This window comes from Narcine bancroftii, chromosome 4 (assembly GCF_036971445.1).
Source record: "Narcine bancroftii isolate sNarBan1 chromosome 4, sNarBan1.hap1, whole genome shotgun sequence".
Taxonomy (NCBI): domain Eukaryota; kingdom Metazoa; phylum Chordata; class Chondrichthyes; order Torpediniformes; family Narcinidae; genus Narcine; species Narcine bancroftii.
In genome coordinates this window covers 293,277,931-293,294,581 of record NC_091472.1, presented here as the reverse complement: position 1 = coordinate 293,294,581, position 16,651 = coordinate 293,277,931, and the positions used below count along the sequence as shown (strand labels likewise).

At 41.1% G+C, this 16,651-nt stretch overlaps 1 protein-coding gene across 3 annotated transcripts in view; it reads left to right on the top strand.

Moving 5' to 3' along the window:
• tanc1a (tetratricopeptide repeat, ankyrin repeat and coiled-coil containing 1a) overlaps positions 1–16,651 on the top strand; it is a 124,720-nt gene that overhangs the window by 104,907 nt on the left and 3,162 nt on the right. For 2 of the 3 annotated variants that reach the window (XM_069935444.1, XM_069935443.1), the window contains 4 exons: positions 329–461; positions 2,438–2,529; positions 7,157–7,303; positions 16,456–16,556. In XM_069935444.1, coding sequence (XP_069791545.1) covers positions 329–461; positions 2,438–2,529; positions 7,157–7,303; positions 16,456–16,556 — 473 coding nt within the window. The other variant, XM_069935445.1, reaches the window with a different exon arrangement.

Below are 16,651 nucleotides of genomic sequence, written 5' to 3'. Positions count from 1 at the left end.
ACTTCCACTCCCAACTTTGTCCCTGAACTCCCCTCCACTTCTGATCTGTTTCCTCTTTACCAATCCCATTTTGCTCGATATTGTGATCTTCTCCACAGGTTTTGCTTCCCAAGCTCCCTTACAATATTGTTAGTCATGATGAGAAATCTGCCATTTAATTTGGTTGACAGGATTTCCTGAACTCTAAGCAGCTTCCTGCTGTCTTCTCACCTTAGGGACAATTTCCAGTGTAATGATTCTGAAAAATATTTTTAAAAATTGATAGGACAATGAGAGGTGTTTGTCTTTTTGCTATCTCAGGTTGTTTAAGTTCCTATTTTGTGTGCAGGTTCAGTATCTAGTGGAAAGAGGTGCCATGATTGAACATGTTGACCACAGTGGAATGTGTCCATTAGACCGAGCAATTGGATGCTGCAACAGTTCAGTTGTCTTGATGCTGCTGAAGAAGGGTGCAAAACTAGGTATGCATTTAAAACTGATGAGATATAGAACTGAGATTACAGTATTTATTATTCTACCTGATATAAGGGAAGCACTTTTGTCTTTTTTTTCCTGTGTTTTGTACTAATTTGTGAAGTATACAATTGTTTGTAAACTGATTTGATTGTCAATTTTAAAATCTGTAATTGCTCTCTAAAAATTAGTTTGAAATATCAGATAATTTGCTGCAAGGCCTCTGATCTGCCCTTGTGGCCATGGTTCTTGTCCGGCAGCTCGTTGGTTATTGGCGACCTTACAATGTTGATTGAATAATTCAGATATGGTAATGTCAAAAGTAAATGGTTAGACTCTTGTTGGCGATGGCCATTGCTATGCACTTTTGTGGTCTAAATATTACTTGTCATCTATCAGCCATGTCTGGAGTCATCTAGTTTCTTACTGTGTGTGGATATGAACAGGTTTGTTTGCTGAACTGCAAGCAGGATGCAGTCATTACCCCTGGCTCCCCCCCCCCCCCTTCCCATAATCTTCTGATAGATAGCAGGCCACAGAACAGCTGGTTAGCCCTTTGATAAATGACATGAAGAGCTTCTGCAGTAGCAGCCAGGGAAGATTGACCTCCAACAATTATCATTTTGTATTTATATTTTTAGTATGGCAGCTTTTTGGATTTTTCTTATTGGATTAGAATTCTCATGAAATTTCATGCAACACGACCTTACCTGGGCAATTTTCTGCCAATTGGAATATCAAGGCTGGACCTGATGTGCTGTGCTTCTTTGTTACTGAAAAAGTACATTACATGTCTTCTGCTAATCTTTTCTATGTCCGTAATTCTGCTTGCCTTAAAAACTGGCTTTTGCAAGGAGCTGCAATTTTGTGCATTGGTTCCCACACTCTTACTATTGTTGGCTCTTTAGCCATTTGTGTGCTCATTTTTCTCTGATGGAAATGTGAAATACCTTGGATATGTAGACATACATTCAGTACTTCCTTAAATCCACATTGCTCTTTTTTAAATGTTGTGAATAATTTTTCATTTCTATAATGACTATATTTGATATATTTCAAAAAATGAGCACATTCTATGACAAAACTTTTTTAACCATATCCAATCATTGTTGAAATCCACATTAACCAAATTATTTTGTTTTCGGGGAAGTTGGTGAATGTCGTTCAATATATCTAAAAGACATGGATTTCAGTTTTTATACTGATAGGTGAATCATTTTGATGTGTTTAGGATATTATAAGCATTAATTATTTTTGAAAATCAAATGTAGTTGAAAATAACATTTATTACAACAGTAAACTTATTTGCCAAAGTAACCATTTTATCTGTATGATTTTTGTAAGCAAAAGATGTTTTTAATGGAAATAACAACCAATTGTTTTGACTTCTTACACCTTGCATTAACTCTCTCCTCTCTTCATTCCCTTTCTTCAATGCGTCCATTAGTACATTCTAAAAGCTACAGAAATTCTTGTGGTTATTCAGGAATTAGACTTTTAAACACAAGTTGTCTTTATTCTTTGGAGTGTAGAAGGTTGAGAGGGGATTTGATAGAAGTATTTAAGATTATGAAAGGGATAGACAGAGTGGATGTGGATAGACTATTTCCGTTAAGAGGAGGAAAGATTAAAACAAGAGGACATGAGTTAAGAATTAAGGGGCAGAGGTTTAGAGGTAACATGAGGGGGAACTTCTTTACTCAGAGAGTGGTAGCCGTGTGGAATGATCTTCCGGGAGAAATAGTGGCGGCGGAGTCAATTGTATTATTTAAGAAAAGGTTGGACAGGTATATGGATGAGAAGAAGATGGAGGGTTATGGGCATTGTGCAGGGAGGTGGGACTAGAAAGGAGTGTTTGGTTCGGTGCGGACTAGAAAGGCCTAATGGCCTGTTTCCGTGCTGTAATTGTTATGCTTATGCTATTAAGTAAGAGAACTTTATCTTTTCTCTGCTCTGGTGTGAATTTGCCTTTTTACTTATACAGGTAATGCAGCTTGGGCAATGGCTACATCCAAACCAGACATTTTGATCATACTATTACAGAAACTAATGGAAGAGGGTAACCTACTTTATAAGGTATGATTTTTTTAAATTTCTAATTTAATTTGGAACAAGAGAAGCTATATTGAATATAGTTGTATTAAAAAAAAATATTGAAGAGGCAGTGAGATTTTCTTAATATTAAAATGAAAATTGTTTAGTCTTTTATAAATTCCTGGAATGAAAATGAGATGTGAAAAAGTTAAATTCTTTCAACTTTAATCATGTTGATGTATTATACATAGGGGTTTTTAAAGTACTATTCTCAGCAGATTAAAACTTAACACTACCTTGGCTTGACAAATATCAGATTTCCATTAAAATGGAATCTTGCCTTTTAATGAGTTCTCTCACTGTTAACATACAAGGGCCACAATTCCAATGCATTCACGTTGTTCTGTTTCTCAGGCTCTCTTGAAACATACCAGTTTTGCTGGAAAATTTATCATACAACAATACTGGGCGGCATCTAAAAGTGAATTTAAAAACTGTTGGGAATAACATCCTGTAGTGCACCATTTAGCTAAGTTTTCACTCTCCATCCTGTATGCTGATTATACCCTTTATACAAATTCAAATACTTATCTACCACGGGAACATGAGGGATTATTGTGTACTGTATTTGACAGAGAAATAGCTTGTGCCCAGCTCTCTGGACACACCCCTTCACTCTGAAGATTTCTCCAGATATCATGTGGACTTCCTTGGGCAAAAGAAGAGGCAGTGGTGTCTGCTTCATCATTCATTAACTCTTTGTGGTGCTCGTGTGGGATTCTGTTCCAAGATTAGCAACCTTCTAGCTCTCAAGGGAATTCATCTCTTTTTATCCTGCCTGCAGTTTATATCCCTCTACAGGCAAATGGTAAGCTTGGTTGGATCCATGAAGACCATCCTGATGCCTTAGTCATTGCTGGGGACTTAATAAGGCCATCTTGAAGAAGTTACTTCCAAATTATAACCAGCTTGTCTCCTTTAAGTCTAGACAGGCAGGGCGATCCTTTTGAGTGCATCCTGAAGGGATTGAGGAGGAAAGCACGCTGTGAGACTGGGTAGTAACTGCAGTGTGGGCCAGGTTTCCCAAGCTGTTGGAATGGGACCTGGCGTGCTGACAGCAGTCACACACTTAGTTAGGGCACGAGGGTCATCAGGGAATGGGCCCTTATCACCAACCTCTATGGCAGGCTTCCCAGCGCAGCCTCCCTGAGAACGTCAGGTAACCCCTACCTTGGATGGGGATCTAATCATCACCGTTCACCCTGACCTCAGAGGGGTGGTCTTACCCTTGATGGGAATGGCAAGCAGCAAAACAGTCCATGAAGCCATTGCCCTGCTGGAACGGCTGGAGTACTTAGAATGGAGTCCCCTAACAGATTCGCCGGATGGAGGCAACATAGGAATGGTGAGGGCACATTCTCTCTGTCACTTATGGACATATATCATGCCCTAGCGCATGCTGGGGTAGATTTTGCGCGCTTCCATGTTGAGAAGAGGTCATTTTTTAAAAACAGCCCAGTATCAACAACAAATAACAATAGTAACAGTGTTTAAACAACGACGAACAACTAGGAAAGGCTTTTTGAACATTAAAATAATGTTTAATTCACACCAAAAAAAATGCTGGCCATGCCGATCACTGACACCTCCCCACCGAGGCCCCACTCATGGTAGGAGCCTGAGGGTCCCGCTCCTGCCTGGTAGCTTGAGGTCTTCACTGCTGCCGCCGGGAAACCGTGTTTCCCATTGCTGCCAGGAGCCCACTTCCACCAGAAGCCTGAAGTTCCCGGTCAGTTTGGCTCCGAAAAAATTTCGGAGAACTGATGATTTTGGAGAATCCGATTTCGGATAATCGGAGTTGTACTATATCTTTACCTCCTATGGAATCTACGAGACTGCTGAGTTCCTCCAGCAATTTTGTGTTTTTGTTCCTTTCACTTTACCAGATAAACACTGGATAGCTATTGCGCAATTGTATAACACCTTGAAAAAAAGTCAGTTAAGTGTTTTATGCTAGAGCATCCAATAATCTAGAAAATTCCATCAACCTGTCACCACACAAGTTTCAAGTGTGCAGGATTAATAGAGTTTTGTTGTACTGAAAACTGGGAGAGAAGGTTATTGAAAATTGGACACTGCCAGGTTGAGGACAACATTATTACTCTGCAGTTTCCAACCGACAGCATCAATATCAACCTCTCAAATTTCCAGTAACCATCACCCCCCTCCCCCCCAATCTCTTTCCTTTGTCTCCTCTGACTTCTGTTCAGAGCCTTTTTCCTATCAGAGAACACCTTTCTTAGCCCTCTGCCCCCCTCCTATCACCTCTCAACTCCTTCATCTTTCCCTATCACCTGTTGGCCCATGCTCCTTCCCCATTACCTTCTTATTTGGGCATCAGGCCCAAAACATCAACTGCTTATATTGCTTTCCATGAATTCTGCATGATCTGTTGAGTTTCTCCAGCACTTCTGTGCAATTCCTAGGGTATTGTCTGGCTCCGCATTGATGACTACATTGGTGCTGCCTCCTGCACCCATGACAAGATCATCAACTTTATCCACTTTGGTGTCAACTTCTACCCTGACCTCAAAGGTAATTCACTCCCCTTTCCTGATCTCTCTGTGTTCATTTCAGGAGACAAACTATCTGCACTAAACATCCTAACTTCCAGTTTTCTTGACTAGATCTCTTCCTACCTGTCTCCTGTAAGGATTCTTTTCATTTCTCTTAATTCCCCCAATTCTGCTGCATCTGCTTGCAGTGTGAGGCTTTCCATTACAGGACATCTGAGCTTCCCCTATCTCACATCACCTGCATCTCCTATTTCCTATGCATCTACCCTGTCCCTTCTTCCTCCCACCCCACAGACTCAACGGGACAGGATTCCCCCTGTCCTTACCTACCAACCCACCAGCTTCCACATCAACCCTATTCTCCACAATTAGTGCTACCTACAAAGGGAACCCATGTCCAAACACATCGTTCCCTTTCCTCCCCTATCCGCTTTCCATAGCTCCCGACCCCTTTCTCCTATTAGAGAGCTATTTTTCTTAGCTTTGCTTTCTCTTCTACTCCCCCATCTGTATCCACCTATTACCTCTTATCCGTCAGCCTGTGCTTCTCCCCTTCCCCTCCCCCCACCTTTATATTAAGGCATCTATCTGATTTTTGGTGCGTCTGAGGAAAGGTTCAGGCTTCATTTGTCTTCTGCTGAGTTTCTCCAGCAGTTTTGTGCATTGCACCACAAGTATTGTCTGGTTTGCATGGTGCAATTGTTAATCTAGCTTACTCTTGTGATGGTCTAGGAAAATGTGTTCACAGGCCTCAACTAAAGAGTTGAAGGACTTGAAGTTTATTTCAACACTATCACAGTGAAAGATCCATCTTTAAATTCCTTTTCTCCTGTCTCCTGGAACTCTACTGCAAACAGCTCTTAATACCAGAATGACTGTTAATGTCCGATCTTAGGTTGGTTAAAGTTTTCTTAATCTATGGTATTTGATAACGGGGTGGGGGTGGCGGAGGCAAGATTGGGAAGTATGACCTCATCAACAGAGATTTTTGTGGTCACAAATGAAGTACCAGAGGACTGGAGGATTAGCTAATATTGGTCCTTCAGTCAGGAAGAGCAGCAGCAATAAGCTTGATAAGTACAGGCCAGTGAGGGTTTTGTCAGTGGTATGGAAATGATTGAATAAAATCCTAAGGTATTTAAGGAAAGACTGGATAGTTACATGGAGAGGAGAGGACTGGAGGGGTATGGACCGGGTACTGGTCAGTGGGACTAGGAGGGTGGGAATTTGTTACGGCATGGTCTAGTAGGGCCGAACTGGCCTGTTCTGTGCTGTAAGTGGTTCTATGGAGTTTGTGTACATTTTGAAAGGCAGAAGATGCTTAGCAATAGTCAACTTGGCTTTTTAAGGGGGAAATCCTTTATTAGTAATTTGAGGTTTTTTGAGGAGGTAACTGACAAGATAGAAGGCAGAGAGTAAATGTGCCTGTATGGACGAATAAGACATTGGATAAAGTCATTTGTGATAGGCTGGTTTGAAAGGCTAAGGCACATGGGATCTAACAAGGTGAACAGTCTAGGAGCTTGACAGCACTCTTTGTGCTTCTTGACTCAAATGTGATACATTATTTTCCCTAATCAGTACTGCTAGCCCGTGTTTCTTTCTTCCCCTAGCTGTATTGAATTATTTGTAAACAGGAATGTTAAGTATCTAGTCCTTGGCGAGTGACCCTTCACTGATCAGAAAAACATTCTATTCTTCCATGGTTATTTGTGCCTGCACCTCAATTTATTCACTCTGCTTTCTGCATTTACACATTGCATTCTAACCATGCCTTTGTATGTCTGCAGAATTGCTTGGTCTGCTCCCATCTAAATTGTACTACTACCTGATGATATAAGATTGCTTTCTATTGCTTGCTATATGCTGGTGACCCCCCCCCCCGCCCCCGATAATGCAAGAACAACAGATTTTGATATTCATATATGGGATTACCTTTCCATCTCTGAATCAAGCCATTCCAAATTATAGTCTTGTTCTACAGAGTAAGCTAATGCCTTATGATTATGAATGAACTTCTACATTAAACTGTTAAAACTAAATTAGTAATTATATTACAAATAATATGTAATTTTTGTCGTCTATTCCTGCAGAAAGGAAAGATGAAGGAGGCGGCCCAGAGATACCAATATGCTTTAAAGAAATTTCCAAGAGAAGGATTCGGGGATGAAGTGAAATCTTTTAGAGATCTCAAGATTTCTCTTTACTTAAACTTGTCAAGATGTCGGAGGAAAACTAACGTAAGCTCTTCTATCTGATTTAATTTACGTAAAGCCTGAGTTCTTATCCTTAAATTTGTAAGATGATGTGCTGAACACTAAGAATTTAACTTAATACCAGTTGCATTCATGGGTGACAAAGATTAGCTTTCTTTTGTAACAATGATTGTGAACTATTTGTTTGGTACAATGTTTAGCTCACCTTTTTCAAAATGAAGGAGTCTTTTCTAGCCATGACAGCTAAACCAGGTTTAAGAAACTGCTAAATTTTCTGTGCTGTGATCTTTAATAAATACAGTAAAATCCCCATTATTTGGCACCTACGGGGATTGTGAGTGTCAGATATGTGAATTTTCGGGTTAACTGAGACTCTTCCAATGCCAAACTAAGACACCTATATTAAGAATACACTTTAAAAGACAAAACACAAAGTAATTTGGAAAAGAAATCAGTATTGTAGTCTTTAATTACCGTATTTGATGGCATCTAGAGGACCCCCCCCCCTCTAATTTTAGCATGAGTTTTAGTGTATTTACCTTCATTCACCTCAATGGAAACCCTCCAGCCTTGCATGGCCGAGATGCCGAAGCCTCCTCGCACATGAGCACACGTTGAAGCTCAGGCTGCTTCCCCACTGTACAAACGTCGATTGATAGGCACACTGGGACCCATAGGAGGAAGAGAAGCCAGGGCAAAGGGCAGGGCCCAGACAATAGATCACTTGCTTTAAGGGGAGCGCTGGGCCTCAGTAATGAGGCTCCACATTGAGCCTTTGTTCGACGAGCACGGCTCCCCGAACACATTGAATGAGGTGCTGGGACGTGTGGCAGTGAGCAGCCTGTTGAGCTCAGCTCACTCACCCACCCCCACGTCTTATTCAATTTTCTCGGGGGCCATGCTCATCGAACAAAGCCTGTTCATTGAGGTCCAGCACTCCTCTCAAAACATTGTGGGAGAGAATGAGCTGGCAGAATCAAATGAGCAGGCCTTCTCACTGGGAAATGAGCAGTGGCGGCAACTCGGAAAAGTGTGGGCCACCCAAGGTGGTCTGCGAATCTGTGGGCCCACTTCCTGGACAGCCGCAGCACCTCTGTGGGCTTCTTGAAGTTGAGCAATTTCCACCTGTCGCCATCTTGCGGAGGAAAGCCTCTACTCTGTTTGTATTTCAGTGTCCAAAATGGCGGCACGAAAATGTCACCATTGCATACAAGGACCTAGGGTGGTTTTTAAGGTGACTTTTTGGGGTGGGGGGGGGGGTGGGGGGTGGTCCTATATGCTGTCGAATACTTTAATCAGCTAATTCTTGTAGCTTACAAAATTTAAATTTGAAGCCCAGTTGCGCTAGCTGCTACATTAAGCTGTCATAATTAATCCCCCCCCCCCCCCCCCCCCCCCTCACGTTTACAAGATAAATCCATTTTATTCAAACAACTGCTCTGGGGTTGTGTGTTGCTTTGGGGAACATTTACCTTTTCAATTTTAAACTTTTATTTAAAGCTTTATTTATTTTAAATTTGATACATGCATTTGTTCTCTATATTTTGGCAAGTTGATTGAGTGCCGAATAATGGGGATTTTACTGTATTCAGATGACCATTGAATTATGTGATAAAAGACATTACTTAAGAAGATTTGAATTAATACAATAACATTGAATGCCACAACACATCAATAAGTTGCTAGAATTTCCAACGTGCTGTGTTGGTGTACAATAAAAGAAGCCTGCCTGTGTTTTATCTTATTGATGATGGACAAAAATAAGCTGGATGCTTCCGACTTACAAGATGTTTACTTTAGTTACCTTCTGAGCAAACATGCATACCTCATTTTAAAGCTGCACTATTCCATTTATCAAAATTGAAGATAAACCATATCAATTACCATTTATTTTCAGCAATTTTTTTTTGCTTATGCCATCTCATTAAGCGTTGAGATCTATAATGGGCACCTAACTGTAAATTAACAGTGCACCTTTGCAAGCAGAGATATAATTTTGTTCATTGAAGATTCCTACTTTTCGAACTGTAACAGTTGTTGGTGATTTTCAAGGATATCCCAGAGCTTAGAAAAGAGATTTATAGTTTGTACTTTAATGTTGATAACAACCATCAGAAAATATTGAGCATGGTCAGCTTTAACTTTATTTGTTCAGTGGATGATCCTATAAGGCGAAATGAGGTAGTATAATTAACAGCAATATATCTCTTTTGGATTAGTTTGATGTTGTCTTTGCTCACATCAAAAGGAAATGCAATGATGTACCTTCACAAGCCCCCACCACCCTCAGTGATGCTGTGCTCTTAGTTTCTGAGGTTGATGGGAAAAGAACCTTCTGGAGGTTGAATCCTCAGTGTCCAGCACAGATGGTGTAACTGGCTGCATCCTAAGAACTTGTGTGGAATTTATGCAGGACATTTTCAACCTCTTGCAACGGTCTGAGTTCCCCATCTGCCTTAAAAGGTCATCCATCATACTGATACCCAAGAACAATAAGTGACCTGCCTCGAAGGTTATCAGCAGGTGGCACATCTGTCTACTTTGTTGAAGTGCTTTGAGTTGTTGCTTATAGAAGAAATCAACTCCTCAAAGGACCTGGACCCACTTCTATTTGCCTTTTATCACAACAGTTCAACAGCACATGCCATCTTGCTGGCATGTGCCAGCAATTAGACCACTAGAAAAATTAGACCACTAGAAAACCTACGTCACACTTTTGTTCATTGAGTACAGCATGGTTTTTAACTTTATCATTCCAGCAAAACTAATCAAACTCAGGGATCTGGGCTTCTGTTTGACCATTTGCAACTGGATCCTTGATTACATCATCAGTAGACCCCAATCAGTGCAGATTGTTAACATCACCTCCTCACTGACTACCAACATGGGCAAATTAAAGCTGTTCCCTGCTCTTCTTGGACACTCATCACTCTGTGGCCACGTTCAACTCCAATGCAATCTACGTTCGCTGATGACAACAGTGTTGTTGGCCAAATAATATGTATGGATGAATCAGAATATAGGATGGAGAATGTGGTTGTGTAGATTTTAAGAAGGGAAGCCTGAGGGACCATGTGCCTGTCTTCATTGATGGTAGAGAGGGTTAGTACCCTCAGGTTTCAGAGAATCCATACATTGGAGGACCTCTCCTAGTGCAGACCTTTCTTCCTGCTTCGGAAAGTCTTGGCCTCGCTGATTGAGGCAGTCATGAAGAAGCTACACCAATGACTATTTTCTAAATAGTCTGAGGAGATTTGTCATGTGATTAAATATGCTTTTGAACCTGGTTTACTGGGAAAGTGTACTGACTGGCTGCATCACTTTTTGGTAACTTGCATATCCATAAAAGCAGGAGGCTACAAAAAGTAGCAAATGCAACCAAGTCCACAAGGGGCACAACCTCACGTTCCTTAAAGATGTCCAAGTGAGATGTTGTCACAAGAAGGCAGCCAAAATCGTAAAGAATTCCCAGCACCCTAGTCATGATTACAAGCAGAAGGTACGGAAGCCTGAACTCCAGCAGTTCCAGATTCAAGAACACTTTTTTCCCCAACAACTATTGGGCTCGAACCTCCCCATTACTACACTTCTAATCAACTATTATGGAACAACAACAAAAAAATAATTCTGCACTATTGAAACTTTTTTTCTTGCACAACTGAATATTCATCTATCCATTTATATTTTTTTCAGTCTTGCCATATTTTAATTTAATGTATACAATTGTAGTTTATGTACTTGAATTTTGGTGCATCAGCCACTTGCATAATAGGGCAATCGGCGGTGGAGTAGGCCAATTGGCCCGTGGAGCCAGCACCACCATTTATCGGATCATGGCTGATCTTTCTCTTTCAATAACCAATCCTAGCCTTATCCCCTTAACTCCCCTGCCCACAAGAGCCTTATCCAACTCTCTCTTAAATCTATCCAGCGAATCCTCCCCCTACCCTCTGTGGCAATGCATTCCACAGATCGATAACTCTCTGGGTAAAAAAAAATTCCTCATTTCTGTCTTAAATGGCTTTCCCTTTATTCTTAAACTATGCCCTCTAGTCCTAGTCTCTCCCATCATTGGGAACATGTACTCTGATTTCACCCTGTCAAGCCCTTTGATAATCCTAAATACCTCAATCATGTCTCCCCTCATATCTCCATCTTTCTAACCTATCTGCTCTTACCCCACTCCCTAGCTTATCTCTATTTAAATAATATTCTGCTCTCATGTTTCTGCCTCCAAAATGGACAACCTCACATTTACTCACATTAAGCTTCATCTGCCATCTTTCCACCCACTCCCCTAAACTGTCCAAGTCCTCTTGCAATTTTCTGACATCCTCCTCGCACTTCACACTACCACCCAGTTTAGTGTCATCTGCGAATTTGCATATGTAGTTATTAATCTCCTCATCCAAATCATTTCCATAAATGATGAAAAACTGAAGACCCAATACCGATTCTTGTGGAACCCCACTCGTCACATTCTGCCATCCAGAAAATGACCCGTTTATTCCAACCCTTTGTTTCCTGTTTCTCAACCAACTATCTATCCATGACAGCACCCTACCGCCGATACCATGCTCCTTGATTTTGCTAACTATCAAAGGCTTTCTGGAAGTCCAAGTACACCACATCCACTGGCTCTCCTGAGTCCACCCTCCTTGTTATGTCCTCAAAAAATTCTAGGAGATTAGTCAAGCATGATTTTCCGTTAAGGAAGCCATGCTAACCAGCACCGATACTATTATTCCTTCCTAAGTGTTCTGCTATTTCTCCTTTAATGATGGATTCTAATATCTTCCCCACCACTGACGTCAGGCTGACCGGTCTATAATTTCCTGTATTCTCTCTCCCTCCCTTCTTAAAAAGTGGTACAACATCAGCCACTCTCCAGTCTGCAGGCACTTCCCCAGAATCTAAAGAACTTTGGAAAATGTCAACTAGTGCTTCCACAATTTCCAGAGCAACCTCTCTAAGCACCTTGGGATGCAGCCCATCAGGCCCAGGGGATTTATCAGGCCTCAGTTCTAACAATTTGCTCACTACCACCTGTTTCTGGATCTGAATATCCATCAAATTCTGTTTCCTTTGGTAATTTCACCCCCTAGATACTGCTTGACCCCTTCCCCTTATCTGATCACAACCTATATCCTCCTTGGTGAAAACAGATGGAAAGTATTTGTTAAATTCCTCAGCCATCTCCATGTTCCCATTGATAATTTCACCTTTCTCCATTTTTAAGGGCCCAAATTTGGTCCTAACCAATTTCTTCCTTTTTACATAACTGAAGAAGCTTTTGCTATCCTATTTTATATTACTTGCCAATGTACTCTTGTACTTCATTATCCCCTCCTGAATGACTTTCTTAGTTTCTCTCTGCTATTTTTTAAAGGCTTCCCAATCCTCTAACCTCCCACTCTGCTTTGCCATCTTATACTTATTTCTTTTGGATTGGATACTGCACTTGATTTCCTTTGTCAACCACAGTTGCCATTTGCTCCTCGTAGAGCCTTTCCTCCTCCTTAGAATGAATCCATTCTGAATCCTGTGAAAAATGTCTAGAAATACCTGCCATTTTTGCCCAGTTGTCCTCCCAGCTAGAATGTCCTTCCATTTTATCATACTATGGTCACTATTTCTTAATGGCACCCCTACCTCAAGGTCCCTTATTAACTCCACATCATTGCACAGTATCAAATCCAGAATCGACTTCCCCCTGGTAGGTTCCGTCACAAGCTACTCCAAGAATGTATCTCGGAAACATTCTATAAACTCATTCTCTAGCTTTCCCACACCTACTTGATTTTCCCAGTCCACTTGCAAGTTGAAGTCACCCATAACTACTGTATCTCTCCCACTCTGACATGCCATTCTTAATTCTTTATTTATACTGATTCCCACATCAGAGCCACTGTTTGGAGGTCTGTATATGACCCCCATTATGGTTCTTTTGCCTTTGCAATTTCTCAACTCTATCCAAACAGACTCCACTCCACCTGATTTAATGTCTTTCCAGAGCCTGAATTTCATTCTTCACCAACAGAGCCACCTCATCTCTTTTTGTCTTTTCGATAGGACGTATACCCTGGATATCGCCTCAAACCGTGCATCTTGGCGCCTCACAGTTTGGCGGGCAGCAACCTCCTTTGAAGAAGACCGCAGAGCCTACCTCACTGACAAAAGGCAAAGGAGGAAAAACCCAACACCCATCCCCAACCAACCAATTTTCCCCTGCAACCGCTGCAATCGTGTCTGCCTGTCCCGCATCGGACTTGTCAGCCACAAACGAGTCTGCAGCTGACGTGGACTTTTTACCCCCTCCATAAATCTTCGTCCGCGAAGCCAAGCCAAAGAGAGATACCCTGGAACATTAATTTCCCAATCCTGTCCCTCCTGCAGCCATTACTCCGATAACATCATAACCTCCAAAGTCCATTTGCGTCTCAAGCTCATCCATTTTATTCCTTATACTCCGTGCATTCATAGACGATACCTTGAAGCTGTACCAGCCTGCTCTCTCCAATCTGCTGCCTGACACCCTCTCTGAAACTTTCCTATCTCTCTGCTCCCTCCAGGTTTGAGATTTCACAGTCTATCAGAGCTACTACCCCTATGTTACTACCCATTTCCCGATCAGTCTAGCTCCCCTCCCCCTGCCAATTCAGTTTAAAACAATAAACTCTCATTAATTCACCTCGGGTCAAGAAAACAAAGGAGGTATATGACATTTGCAATCAAATCAATTCCATGTGAAGGAGTATGCTGAAGAGGAAAATTATGGAGGGCAAAGAAGGGGCATGAGATAGCTCAAGCAGACAACGTCAAGGAGATTGGGAAGAAAAATCCACACGTATTAAGGGCAAAAAAGTAAACAGGAAGAGAATAAATCCCTGGGCCTTGATCATATCTATCCTAGGCCATTGTGGGAAGCGAGGGAGCCCTGATAGAGATGTTTGTATCATTGTTATGTTGTGCTCTTATTTAAGAAAAGCTGCAAGTAAAAGTGTGAAAACTAGACTGGTGAGCCTTGCCACAGTGGTGTATAATTTATTTTAAGGAATTCTGAGACAAAATGCACATGATTTGAAAAAGAAAGCACTGGTTAGCAATAGTAAGCATGCTTTTATGCATGGGAAATGGTGCATCACAAATTTTAAGTGACGACCTAGAAAATTGAGGGCTGGATAAGTTGTCTACGTGCACTTCAATAAGGTTCTGCATGAGCTCATCCAGGTCAGATCTCATGAGACCCAGGGTGAATTGCCAATTGAATGCAAAATTGGATTGACAGTAGGTGATAGATGGTTATTGTGGAGGGTTGTTTATCAGACTGGAGGCCTGTGATAAGTGGAATCCTGACGGGTTCATTGCTGCAACCATCATTTATATTAATGATCTGAATAAGAATATAGGTGGTTGAGTTACTGAATTAGTGGGCTTGCAGATGACACCTTATAGTGGACAGAGAGAAAGGTCATCTAAGATTACAATAGATCATGACAGTCACTGGGCCAAGGAATAGCAGGCAAAGATCAATTTATATGTGTGAAGTATTGCAGTTTGACAAGTCAAACCAGGAGAGGACTTGCACGGTGAATGGTGGGGGTTTAAAGAGTGTTGTAGAACAAAGTGACCTGGAAATTCAGGTACATATTTTTCTGGAAGTGATCACACAGGTAGACAGTGTAGGAAAGAAGGCATTTGGCACAATCACCTTTAGCACTGAGGTACAGGAGTTGAAGTGTCATATTACAGCTGTACAAAATGTTGGCAAGGGCATATTTGTAATGCTCTTGGAATTCTGGTTGTCTTGTTGAATGGAGGATGTGTAAAAAAGATTTAGGAGTATATTATTAGACTGGAGGACTCAAATTATAAGGCTGGATAAACTTGGACTTTTTCCTTGTAGCAGAGGAAGAGATAATTTGATTTTTACAAGCAGAGAGGGGAAAAAACAAACAGGTGATTTCTCTTTTGGAGAGAGAGGTCAGTTTTACAATAGCAGTTGAGGCTGCAAAATGGCAAGCTGGCAGGTTTGTTGAAAAAAAACCATTTGGAAGACAGGTTGTGAGTTCTGAATTCAGCCTGTTCAAAACCCTTGTAGTCCTTACAAGAGGAAATGTCTGGCTGGAGTTTATCTCCTGAAATAAGGGAAACAAGAGGAACTCCGTGGTGACCTGGAAGAAGAGGTTATCATTTGGAAAACCCATGATGGGGCAAGTTTCTTCAGCAAGACATTGAAGTGACTGATTGGAGGAAATCAGTTTTATGTGTCCAACGAGCACAAATACCTCTCTGAAACCAACAAGAAACTTTCTGAGCGGTAACCTTTTAACTTTAAACACAAGAGCCTGGTGGAAATTATAAATGTTGAATTCTGTGCGCAGTATGAAAATTGCCTTGGAGAAGTGAGAAATGAATGATTGGACAGTGAAACAGAGAACTTTCCTGAACATAATACACATTACATGCACTTAGAATTAGAAGGGAGTTAAGTTAACTTTCAGTTAAAGTTTGATGCTTTTTTTTGTTTAAAGAAAATTAAAAGCAACTTTTAAGTAACTATTGTCTTGGTGAATTTCTATTGCTGCTGGATTTTGGGGTTCTCTGGGCTCATAACAAATCATATTGTGATCACTACCTCCTAATGGTTCTTTTACCTGAGGCTCCCTAATCAAATAGAGTTCATTGCACAGTATCAAATCCAGAATTGCTTTTTCCCCAGTAAGCTCAACCACAGCTGCTCTCAACCCAGATCTCTGGCACGAAAAAGCAGTTGCTCCACTCCTTGTGCCCCTGTGCCAACCAAGACTTGGTCATGGGAAATCTTCCATCAATTTTTTTAGAATTTTATGGGAGGTGCCACTCACTCAACTGAAAGAGTACAGGCCTGGCCTACTCAACCGTTTCCCTAAAAACAGATCTACCATCCATTTTTGGGAAGCTTTCCTCCTTTTATAGCAATTAAGTTTTTTTTCTTAGATAAGGAAATATGTTCTCACCTCTATGTTATTAAACATTATTCCTTCTGGAATCAGATCTTCCTGCAATCTTTTCAACCCAGTACTATGATTGGACAGCTGGATATAATCTTTAATTGTGGCTTGAAGTGGTTTTCCAGTAATGAGTATAACAACAAGATTACATAAGGACTTACAGGTGTTTTGTCCTTTTGATAGGATTTTGGAATGGCTGAAGAATTTGCTACTAAAGCACTGGAATTGAAGCCAAGATCGTATGAAGGTTACTATGCTAGAGGAAGGGCCAAAAGAAGTAGCAGGTGAGAAGTGCTATCCATTGTTGCCAATAGAACCTTTAATTTTCATGTGTGCCTCAAATATATAACTAGGCATCAACTAAAATTAAACCATTTAA